The 12,950-nt window shown below is 45.4% G+C and overlaps 1 protein-coding gene across 1 annotated transcript in view; it reads right to left on the bottom strand.

The window, feature by feature from the left end:
- LOC132762871 (interleukin-13 receptor subunit alpha-1) overlaps positions 1-11,891 on the bottom strand; it is a 47,961-nt gene extending 36,070 nt beyond the window's left edge. The window contains exon 1 of the mRNA XM_060756081.2: positions 11,743-11,891. Within this exon, the coding sequence (XP_060612064.2) occupies positions 11,743-11,818 (76 nt within the window). The 5' untranslated portion in view covers positions 11,819-11,891. The remainder of the gene's footprint in view (positions 1-11,742) is intronic.
- Between the last annotated feature and the right edge of the window lie 1,059 nt (positions 11,892-12,950).

Here is a 12,950-nt window from a genome sequence, read left to right as displayed (position 1 = left end):
AAACCAAAGTGCTCTTCCAGGAGGCAGCAGCAAATTCCTCTGCAATGCCAGAAATACAGCTTAATGGTGTAACATTAGAAAATGTTGACCATTTCCACTACCTTGGCAGCCACCTCTCCACAAAAGCCAATATTGATACTGAAATACACACCACCTGAGCTCTGCAAGTGCAGCAATTTTCTGAATGTAGCAGAGAGTGTTTGAGGACCAGGACATCCGTAGGGATACCAAGGTGCTTGTTTATAAAGCTATTGTCCTCCCAACCCTGCTTTATGCTTGTGAAACGTGGACTGTCTATAGACATCACATGCAACTCTTGGAACGATTCCATCAGCGCTGCCTCGAAAACCTTGTAAATGTCTTGGGAAGACAGGCAGACAAATGTCAGCGTGCTGGAAGAAATAAAAACCAACAGTATTGAAGTGATGCTCCTATGCATCAGAGGCTCGTCTAGGGCACCAGGGAGAGAGCCTTCTCCTCTTTGGCTCCCTGACTCTGGAACTCATTTCCTGGAGAGATCAGAAAAGCCCCTACACTAGAAACGTTAAAAAAGAACCTTAAAACCTGGCTCTTCCACTGCGCCTTTGGCGAGTAGGTGCACAACAACACTATTGCCCCACTCAATGCTTCTGTCACTAGAGTACACCCCCCCCCCCCAAATGGGAAGTTTAGTTTCACAACCATGTGTTTCTTTATGAGCTCCCTGCAAATAACTTGCTCCTATTTTCATCTGTGTGGGAAGTTTGGGCCAATACTGTCGTTGGTGGGGTTCAGAATGCTCTTCGATTGTAGGTGAACTATAAATCCCAGAAATACAACTCCAGAAGGTCAATGTCTATTTTCCCCAAACTCCACCAGTGTTCACATTTGGCCATATTGAGTTTCCATGCCAAGTTTGGTCCAGATCCATCATTGTTCGAGTCCATAGTGTTCTCAGGATATAGGTGAACTACAACTCCCAAACTCAAGGTCAATGCCCACCAAACCCTTCCAGTGTTTTCTCTTGGTCATCAGAGTTCTGTGTGCCAACTTTGGTTCAATTCCACCATTGGTGGAGTTGAGAATGCACTTTGATTGTAGGTGAACTATAAATCCCAGCAACTACAACTCCCAAATGAAAAAATCAATACCCCCCCCCCCCCAACACCACCAGCATTCAGATGTGGGCATATGGGGTATTTGTGCCAAATTTTGTTCAGTGAATGAAAATACATCCTGCGTATCGGATATTTACATGACGATTCAGAAGAGTAGAAAATGACAGTTAGGAAGTAGCAACAAAAATAATGTTATGGTTTGGGGTCACCACAACATGAGGAACAGTATTAAGGGGTCACGGTATTAGGAAGGTTGAGAGCCACTGATTATATGGTTAGTATAACTGCATTATATGGGTCTACACAGACCCTTGGATGCAGATTCAAATTGTCCCATATGGCAGTGTAGATCCAGTCTCTCCGCCGGCTTTGGTTACTCAAGATCCTCTTTAACTGGAAATATAAACGATCAAACTCTTGCAAAATGTTTGCCACGGAGCTGCGGTCTTTCCAACCATCCAGTATACAACAAGAACATCCAAAAGAATAATCTGGAAAAGGCCCAAGTGTGGAAATCTGAGAATAGTTTACTCAGTGAAGGCATTCTTCATGTTTTTGCATGTAGCTCCAAGTCCCAAGGGATGGGAACAAAACGTGCGGCATGCCATAGCACTGCATACAGTCATGCTTGTTTTGCATTTTCAGCCATCTCCAAGAATCGGAAGATCTGGCAGTATCAGATATTGCTTTTGCATTACTCTGAAGCAACTCCAGTGAAGAAATAGCCCCTTCCTTCCCCATTTATGCAATTAAGTCATTTAGGGAAACTCGATCAGAAAATCGCATTGACCATTTCAAGTATAGCAGCATTAGGGTTGTGCAATCTGGGTAAACCTTGACCCGTTTCATCTCCTGGCTTTCGGTGGGGCCCTCGGTCTGTTTTGAGGGAGCCACTCAAATCGGGAGGGCAGATACCTATTTTCGCTCTGGAGTGCCGAAAGACCTGTTTCCTATTGGCCACTATGGGGGGGGGGGGCACTTCCCAGGCCCCCCTTCCTGCATTTAAGCTGATTCTACTCTAGAGGAAAGGCGTTCAGCTGCAGGTAGACACATGCTTTAGAGAGGCTTCTTAGCTGTTTCTCTACTCAGGCAGGCATGGGTGCTTTCTGGGCTTGCACGCAACACACGCACTCTCCAAGGCAAGAAGGTTAGTTCTGTTTCTTACTCTAGAGGAGGTGCTTGGCTGCAGGCAGGCACACATTGGGCCTGCATGCCACACACACACTCTCAGGCAAGAAGGCAAGGCAAGTTCTGTTTCTTAGTCTAAAGGAGACACTCGTCTGCAAGCAGGCACGCGTTGGGCCTGCACACAACCCATGCACTCTCCAAAGCAAGGAGGCAAGGCACTTTCTGTTTCTTACTCTACAGGAGACGCTCGGCTGCAGGCAGGCACGCGCTGGGACTGCACACAACCCATGCATTCTCCAAGGCAAGGAGGCAAGGCAAGTTCTGTTTCTTACTCTATAGGAGACACTCGGCTGCAGGTAGGCTCGTGCTGGGCCTGCACGCAACACACGTACTCAGCAAGGCAAGTTCTGTTTCTTACTCTTGACAATACGCTTGGCTGCAGGCAGGCACGCACTGGCCCTGCTCGCAACCCATGCACTCTCCAAAGCACGGAGGCAAGGCAAGTTCTGTTTCTTACACTGGAGGAATGCTTCACTGCAGGAAGGCACGTGTTGGGCCTGCACACAACACATGTACTCTCCAAGGAAAGGAGGCAAGTCAAGTTCCGTTTCTTACTCTAGAGGAGATGCTTGGCTGCAGGCAGGCTCGTGCTGGACTTGCACGCAACCCATGCACTTTCCAAGGCAAGGAGGCAAGGCAAGTTCTGTTTCTTACTCTAGAGGAGACACTCGGCTGCATGCAGGCGCGTGCTGGGCCTGCACACAACCCATGCACTCTCCAAGGCAAGGAGGCAAGGCAAGTTCCGTTTCTTACTCTAGAGGAGGTGCTTGGCTGTAGGCAGGCACACATTGGGCATGCACGCCACACATACACTCTCCAAGGCAAGACGGCAAGGCAAGTTCTGTTTCTTACTCTAGAGGAGGCACTCGGCTGCAAGCAGGCACGCGCTGGGCCTGCACGCAACCCATGCACTCTCCAAAGCACAGAGGCAAGGCAAGTTCTGTTTCTTACACTGGAGGAATGCTTCACTGCAGGAAGGCACACATTGAGCCTGCGCACAACACACATACCTTCCAAGACAAGGAGGCAAGGCAAGTTCTGTTTCTTACTCTACAGGAGATGCTCGGCTGCAGGCAGGCATGCGCTTTGCCTGCATGCAATCCATGCACTCTCCAAGGCAAGGAGGCAAGGCAAGTTCTGTTTCTTACACTAGAGGAATGCTTCATTGCAGACAGGCACGCACTGGGCCTGCATGCCACACACATACTCTCCAAGGCAAGGAGGCAAGGCAAGTTCTATTTCTTACTCTAAAGGAGGCACTTGCTTGCATGTGTGTACATTCTGAGCCTGCCCGCCATACACACACACTCTTTTCAAAGCAAGGGGGCTGCTCACAAAAAGCAGCAAGGAGCTGAGATCGGCTCTTGCTTACCATACTTTGGTTTCAAGCTTATTTTCGTACCAGGAAGGGGGCTTCCCGTTATGTGCTCCCAAAGGTAACGAAAGTAATGAACGAACGCATGTAACCAAGGAAAACGGGATCCATGCACAACTCTAATCGGCATGGATCATTTCAAGTATATCAGCATGGACCATACTGGACTCAATTTAAACCAGTATGATTCCCAGCTGGACTGCACACCTGTCTTTGTAGCAACATCTCTTTCCCTGGAAGCTTTGTTTATGGTGCATCTATATTGCAGAAATAATTCAATTTGGCACTACTATTACTGCTGTGGATCCATGCTATGGGGTGCTGGGATTTATAGTTCACACTCTTTCACATGGAAGGATCAAGAGCCTGCCAAACTACAACTCCAAGCACCCCATTATTTTTTTTTAGTCGTGTCAGGAGCGACTTGAGAAACTGCAAGTCGCTTCTTGTGTTAGAGAATTGGCAGTCTGCAAGGACGTTGCCCAGAGGGACGCCCAGATGATTTGATGTTTTTATCATCCTTGTGGGAGGCTTCTCTCATGTCCCCGCATGAGGAGCTGGAGCTGATAGAGGGAGCTCATCCGCCTTTCCCCGGATTCGAACCTGCGACCTGTCGGTCTTCAGTCCTGCCGGCACAGGGGTTTAACCCACTGCGCCACCATAGTAGCATTTATTCTACAGTGTGGATGTGCCCACGTTGGAGTCTATTAATGCATCAGTTTATTAAGTCTTCTCTGCCATAGATTTCCGGAGCCGAATGACAACTCTTAGGACACAATACCATGGAGTCACGGCAGCAAAAGTGGTGCCAATCTGCATTAATTTGTCGGTGTGGATGCAGCTCGAGGGGCAGGTTCGCAAACAGTGCTCTCCAAATGCTGAGCCTCATTTCTGGGCATTTGCCCAGGTTGCTTTCACCCTAGTGACCTTGATGCACTATGGTGCAACTAGGATCAATATATTATTCACCAGGGAAAGACACAAATGTCCTATGTGTCCACACACACAAATACACATACTATCAGATCTTGCACCATCAGGCTCAACTACGGTTTCATTGCCACCTTTGACGTCTTGTTTGTGCCAAAAGGCTTTCAAAGTCTAGCATCACACTAAGCCATGATCATTAACTGGTTTTGATCCATAAAGTGCTGGTTTTGACTTTGAAAGCCCTATATGCCTCAGCCAGTTGTAAACTATGAATTCAAAAGTGGCCTGGATGATTTTAATATGTCTTTTCATATAGATATTTTGATGGTCCTACGCCTTTATAGGGGAGCCCCCGGTGGTGCAGTGGGTTAAAGCACTAAGCTGCTGAGCTTGTTGATCGAAAGGTCGCAGGTTCGATTCCGGGGAGCGGCGTGAGCTTCCGCTGTCAGCCCTAGCTTCTGCCAACCTAGCAGTTCGAAAACATGCAAATGTGAGTAGATCAATAGGTACCGCTCCGGCGGGAAGGTAACGGCGCTCCATGCAGTCATGCCGGCCACATGACCTTGGAGGTGTCTACGGACAACGCTGGCTCTTCGGCTTAGAAATGGAGATGAGCACCACACCCCAGTGTCAGACATGACTGGACTTAATGTCAGGGGACTACCTTTACCTTTACCTTTACGCCTTTATAGATGTATTTTAACTATGCTGTATCTTGCCTCAAACCTTAAGGAGAGAATAATAATAATAATGACTATATCTTCACATATAAACTAACATATATCTTCCCATATGTGCCAATAATAATAATAATAATAATAATTACTACATCTTTCCATATAAGCCAACATATATCTTCCAATATAAGCCAGTAATAATAAGGACTATATTTTTCTATATAAACCAACATATATCTTCCCATATAAGCCAATACAACAACTACTAATGACTATATCTATCCATATAAGCCAACATATATCTTCCCATATAAGCCAATAATAATAATAATGACTATATTTTCCATGTACACCAACATATATCTTTCCATATAAGCAAATAACAACAATAACTATCTTTCCATATAAACCAATAATAATAATGATGATGATGACAATATCTTTCTATATAAACCAACATATATCTTGCCATATATCTTCCCATATAAACCAATACAACAACTAATGACTATATCTTTCTATATAAGTCAACATATATCTTCCCATATATGCTAATAATAATAATAATAATAACAATGACTATATCTTTCCATATAAGTAAACACATATCTTCCCATATAAGCCAATAATAATAATAATAATAACAATGACTATATCTTTCCATATAAGTCAACACATATCTTCCCATATAAGCCAATAATAATAATAATAATAATAATAATGACTATAACTTTCCATATAAGTCAACATATATCTTCCCATATAAGCCAATAATAATAATAATAATAATAATTACTATATCTTTCCATATAAGTCAACATATATCTTCCCATATATACTAATAATAATAATAATAACAACTATATTTTTCCATATAAGTCAACACATATCTTCCCATATAAGCCAATAATAATAATAATAATGACTATAACTTTCCATATAAGTCAACATATATCTTCCCATATAAGCCAATAATAATAATAATAATAATAATAATGGCTATATCTTTCCATATAAGTCAACACATATCTTCCCATATAAGCCAATAATAATAATAATAATAATAATAATGGCTATATCTTTCCATATAAGTCAACATATATCCATAAGTAAAGGTTAAGGTTTTCCCCTGACATTAAGTCCAGTCATGTCCAACTCTGGGGTGAGGTGCTCATCTCTATTTCTAAGCCCAAGAGCCAGTGTTGTCCATAGACACCTCCAAGGTCATGTGGCCAGCATGACTGCATGGAGTGCCGTTACCTTCCTGTCGGAGCAGTTTTTTTGTCGTGTCAGGAGCAACTTGAGAAACTGCAAGTTGCTTCTGGTGTGAGAGAATTGGCCATCTGCAAGGACATTGCCCAGGGGACGCCCGGATGTTTTGATGTTTTTACCATCCTTGTGGGAGGCTTCTTTCATGTCCCTACATGAGGAGCTGGAGCTGATAGAGGGAGCTCATCCACGCTTTCCCTGGATTCAAACCTGCCACCTATTGGTCTTCAGTCCTTCCAACCCAGGGGTTTAATCCACTGTGCCACCGGGGGCTTCCGCCAATAATGATAATAGTAATAACTATATCTTTCCATATAAACCAGCATATAAGCCAATGAATAATATTTTTTTTGTCGTGTCAGGAGTGACTCCTGGTGTAAGAGAATTGACGTTGCCCAGGGGATGCCTGGGTGATTTGATGTTTTTATCATCCTTGTGGGAGGCTTCTCTCATGTCCCCGCATGAGGAGCTGGAGCTGATAGAGGGAGCTCATCCACCTCTCCCCGGATTCGAACCTGCAACCTGTCGGTCTTCAGTCCTGTCGGCACAGGGGTTTAACCCACTGCGCCACCGGGGGCTCCACGAATAATAATAATAATAATAATAATAATAATTACTATATCTTCCTATGTGTATATATATATATATATATATATATATATATATATATATAAGCCAACAACAACAACAACAATTCTCCTCTTCTTCTTCTTAGTTAAAATACACAGATGAAAGCATAACCACTAAAACACCAATAATAATATCAGCAACAACAATAATATAGGGTCTCCTTCTGAGTAAATAGGGTCTCCTTGTGGCAAAGCATCTCTTGAATCAACCTCTTCCAGGAGAAAAGGAGCAAACAAGGCAACTATAGGGTTTCTGTCTGAGCAAATAGGGTCTCCTTCTGAATAGGGTCTATTTGCAGCTAAGTACCTCTTGAACTAACCTTTTCCAGTGGAAAATGGTAAACAAGGCAACTATAGGGTCTCCTCCTGAGTAAATAGGGTCTCCTTGTGGCAAAACATCTCTTGAATCAACCTTTTCCAAGAGGAAAAATAGTAAACAAGGTAGCTATAGGATCGCTTTCTGAGCAAATAGGGTCTCTTTGCAGCTAAGCTAATAATAATCTATGTAAATAGAAACGTAATGTTTGTTTGTGGGATTAACAGAACTCAAAAACCACTGGACGAATTGACACCAAATTTGGACACAATACACCTAACAGTCCAATGTATGTCCTTCACTCAAAAAAAATTGTCATTTGGGAGTTGTAGTTTCTGGGATTTGTCGTTTATGTACAATCAAAGAGCATTCTGAACCCCATCAACGATCGAATTGAACCAAACTTGGCACACTGTTCTCCTATGATCAACAGAAAATGCTGGAAGGGTTTGGTGGGCAGTGTTCTTTGGTTTTGGAGTTGTAGTTCACCTACATCCAGAAAGCACTGTGGACTCAAATGATGGATCTGGACCAAACTCTACACGAATACGCAATATGCCCAAATGTGAACACTGGTGGAGTTTAGGGAAAATAGAATCTTGACATTTGGGAAACTAGACCTTGGCATTTGGGAGTTGTAGTTGCTGGGATTTGTAGTTCACCTACAATCACAGAGCATTCTGAACCACACCAATGATAGAATTGGGCCAAACCTCCCACACAGAACCCCCATGTGGGCCACAGCAACGCGTGGCAGGGGACAGCTAGTCTATATAAATACAAATGTAATGTTCGTTTGTAGGATTAACGTAACTCAAAAACCACTGGATGAAATGCCGCCAAATTTGGCCACAAGACACCTACTAACCCAAGGAGTGACCATCACTCAAAAAATCTTGACATTTGGGAGTTGTAGTTGCTGGGATTTATAGTTCACCTACAATCAAAGAGCATTCTGAACTCCACCAATGATGGAATTGAACCAAACGTGGCACACAGGACTCCCACGATCAACAGAAAACACTAGAAGGGTTTAGTGGGCACTGACCTTGAGTTTACGAGTTGTAGTTCACCTACATCCAGAGAGCACTGTGGACTCAAGCAGTGATGGATCTGGACCACACAGAGTCCCCCGTGACCAGCAAAAAATACTGGAAGTCTTTGGAGAAAATTCACCTTGATTTGGGGGAGTTGTAGTTCACCTACATCCAGAGACCACTGTGAACTCAAACACTGATGGATCTGGACCAAACTTGGCACACCTGCCTGATATGCCGAAATTTGATTATTGGAGGGGTTTGAGGGGAACTGTCCTTCCTTTCTGGGAATCGTAGTTCACCCACAAGCAGAGAAACTGTGACATCCACTGATGATGGTGCTTCTTCACAGTGCTTACATTTGGGCATATTGGATGGCCCATGAGGTCTCTCCCAACTCTAGGATTCTATGATCCTCCTGAGTAAATAGAGCAGTGTTTCTCAACCTGGGGGTCGGGACCCCTGGGGGGGGTCGCGAGGGGGTGTCAGAGGGGTCACCAAAGACCATCTGAAAACACAATATTTTCTGCTGGTCATTGGGGTTCTGTGTGGGAAGTTTGGCCCAATTCTATTGTGGGTGGGGTTCAAGGGGCTCTTTGATTGTAGGTGAACTATAAATCCCAGCTACTACAACTCCCAAATGTCAAGGTCTATTTTCCCTAAACTCCACCAGCATTCACATTTGGCCATATTGAGTATTCATTGAGTATTCATGCCACGTTTGGTCCAGATCCATCATTCTTTGAGTCCGCCATGCTCTCTGGATGTAGGTGAACTACTACTCGAAAATTCCACGTCAATGCCCACCAAACCCTTCCAGTCTTTTCTGTTGGTTATGGGAGAATTATGTGCCAAGTTTGGTTCAGTTCCATTGTTGGTGGAGTTCAGAATGCTCTTGGGTTATAGGTGAACTATGAATCCCAGCAACTACAACTCCCAAATGACAACTCTTCCCCAAGCCCAACAAAATTTAAATTGGGGCGTATTGGGTATTTGTACCAAATTTGGTCCAGTGAATGAAAATATTTATTTATTTCGAGGTTTTATATACCGACCCTCTCACCTTCAAAGAGGGATTCAGATCGGTTCACAACATGTGTTAACATACAAAAAATATACAATAACAACACAATGCCACTTCATTACACGGTTAAAATATCAACACCATACACATTAAAACATTATCATCCTAGTTAAAAGAGCCAAATCGTCCGACACCATCACAATCCCATTCATCATCCTCCTTTCATGTGGGCAAAGAATTAAATCAGTTGTCAAATGCCGTGTTCCACAACCAGGTCTTTGTTAGTTTCCTGAACGTCATGAGGGAGGGGGCAGTTCTGATCTCTAATGGCAGGGAGTTCCAAAGTCGAGGGGCCACCATCGAGAAGGCCCTGTCCCTCGTCCCCACCAGCCGTGCTTGTGCAGGCGGAGGGACTGAGAGCAGGGCCCCTCCAGATGATCTTAGTGGTCTTGATGGTTCGTAGGGGAGAATACGTTCGGAGAGGTAAACAGGGCCGGAGTTGTTTAGGGCTTTATAGGTTAATACCAGCACTTTGAATTGTGCTCGGAAGCTAATCGGCAGCCAGTGGAGTTCGAGTAACAGCGGAGTGGTGTGCTCCCTGTACCCCGCACCCGTTAGTAATCTGGCTGCCGCGCGTTGTACTTGCTGCAGCTTCCGGGCAGTCTTCAGAGGCAACCCCACGTAGAGAGCGTTGCAGTAATCTAAGCGGGATGTAACCAAAGCGTGTACTACCGTGGCCAAGTCAGCCTTCCCAAGGTACGGACACAGCTGGCGCACAAGTTTTAATTGTGCGAAAGCTTCCCTGACCACCGCTGAAACCTGGGGTTCCAGGCTCAGCGATGAATCCAGGAGAACTCCCAGACTGCGTACCATGTTTCCTATACATCCTGCAGATCAGATATTTACATTACAATTCATAACAGTAGCAAAATTACTGTTGTGAAGGAGCAACAAAAATAATTTTTTGTTGCTCCTTCACAACAGGTTCGCAGTTTGGGTGTGATCCTGGACTCATCGCTGAGCCTGGAACCCCAGGTTTCGGCGGTGACCAGGGGAGCATTCGCACAATTAAAACTTGTGCGCCAACTGCAACCGTACCTTGGGAAGTCTGACTTGGCCACGGTAGTCCACGCTCTGGTTACATCCCGTCTTGACTACTGCAACGCTCTCTACGTGGGGTTGCCTTTGAAGACGGCTCGGAAGCTCCAATTAGTCCAACGGGTGGCAGCCATGTTACTAACAGGAGCGGGGCGCAGGGAGCATACAACTCCTTTGCTGTACCAGCTCCATTGGCTGCCGATTTGCTACCGGGCCCAATTCAAAGTGCTGCCGTTGGCCTTTAAAGCCCTAAACGGTTCTGGCCCAACTTATCTATCCGAACGTATCTCAGCCTATCAGCCCACCAGGACCCTAAGATCTTCTGGGGAGTCCCTGCTCTCTATCCCGCCTGCTTCACAGGTGCGGCTGGTGGGGACGAGAGACAGAGCCTTTTCTGTGGTGGCCCCTCAGCTTTGGAACGCCCTCCCCATAGAGGTAAGATCAGCCCCCTCGCTGATGGTGTTTCCAAAAAGACTGAAGACATGGATGTTCAAACAAGCATTCGGTTAACTCGATGCAATGAATCTGATGATCAAGGACTGGGAATCACAGACGATGAAATTGGACTGCGTTTTTAGTTAAGAGATGCATTGGTTCGATATTGGTGGCCCAATATTGTATATTATGTATGTGTTTTTATGCTTTTTATATTGAATATTGTTGACTATTGTAGGGTTGTAAACCGCGTTGAGTCGCCAATGTAGGCTGAGAAACAGCGGTATACAAGCGCAGTAATAAATAAATAAATAAATAAATAAATAATAAATTCTATGTTTGGGGGTCACCACAACATGAGGAACTGTATTAAGGGGTCACGGCATTAGGAAGGTTGAGAAACACTGAAATAGAGTCTCCTTGTGGCCAAGCATGTCTTGAACCAACTTTTTCCATGGGGAAAAAGTGGCCCAAAAGTGGCCCAAAAGGCAGCCTAAGGTCCCCTTCTGAGAAAATGGGGGTCTCCTGATGGCTGAGCAGACCATTTCCTGGGGAGAAATGGCAAAGAAGGGGCATCTCCTCCTGAGTAAGTGGGTGCCAAGAGAGAGAGGGAGCTCTGAGTGGGGCTTCGTGGGACCTCCTGGCGAGGAAGCCCCTTCTGCCTTACCTCCTCCAGGTGCGACCAAGGCTTGAGTGGTGAAGAGGAGGGAGAAGAAGAGAGGAGGAAGGCTTCGTCTAGCCATGGAGAAGCCTCGGAGTCTCTCTGGCGACTGACTGAGGAGGGGAGGCTCCGGACATACGGGAAAAGGAGGGACCAGGGCGGTCCCGGGACAGAAGAGGAGGAGGAGTAAGGAGAGAGGAAGGAAGAGGAGGAGGAGGAGGCCACTCTCCTCGCCAGGCGGGGCTCCTCTGCTCTCAAGGACTGCCAAAGAGAGGAGGGGCTTCTGCAGGTGAGGGGCGGGGTTCTCTTTTTTGGACAGGTTGGCATGCTTTCTGGCCATGCTGAAAGACACAGGAGCCCTCTCGTTTTTAAATATGGCAACTCCACATAGGAAACACGGATGGAAAGGGCTCCTGTGGTTTTCATGGCTGTGCAGGAGAGGTTACCTGATTTGAGAAGGCTCACCTGTTGAGATTCCTTCCAAAACACAATATGGGGAGATGCACAGGAGCCCCCTCGTTTCTGAATATGGCAACTCCACATGGGAAACATAGATGGAAAGGGTTCCTGTGCTTTGATGTCTATGGAGGAGAAGTTACCTGGTTTCTCGAGAAGCCTCACCTGTTGGAATTCCTTCCAAAACACAATGTGGGGAGATGCACAGGAGCCCCCTCGTTTCTGAATATGGCAACTCCACTTGGGAAACATAGATGGAAAGGGCTCCTTTGCTTTTGATGTCTATGGAGGAGAGGTTACCTGGTTTGAGAAGGCTCACCTGTTGGAATTTCTTCCAAAACACAATATGGGGACATGCACAGGAGCCCTCCCGTTTTTAAATATGGCAACTCCACATAGGAAATATGGATGGAAAGGGCTCCTGTGCTTTTGATGTCTATGGAGGAGAGGTTACCTGGTTTGAGAAGCTTCACCTGTTGGAATTCCTTCCAAAACACAATATGGGGACATGCACAGGAGCCCTCTCGTTTTTAAATATGGCAACTCCACATAGGAAGCATGGATGTGCTTTTCATGGCTGTGAAGGAGAAGTTACCTGGTTTCCTAAGAAGCCCTACCTGTTGGAATTCCTTCCAAAACACAATGTGGGAAAATGCACAGGAGCCCTCTCTTTTTTAAATATGGCAACTTCACATAGGAAACCTGGATGAAATGGGCTCCTGTGCTTTTGATGTCTATGGAGGAGAGGTTACCTGGTT

The sequence above is a fragment of the Anolis sagrei genome, chromosome 10 (genome assembly GCF_037176765.1).
Source record: "Anolis sagrei isolate rAnoSag1 chromosome 10, rAnoSag1.mat, whole genome shotgun sequence".
NCBI classification, from domain to species: domain Eukaryota; kingdom Metazoa; phylum Chordata; class Lepidosauria; order Squamata; family Dactyloidae; genus Anolis; species Anolis sagrei.
This window is presented reverse-complemented; position numbering and strand designations above follow the sequence as displayed.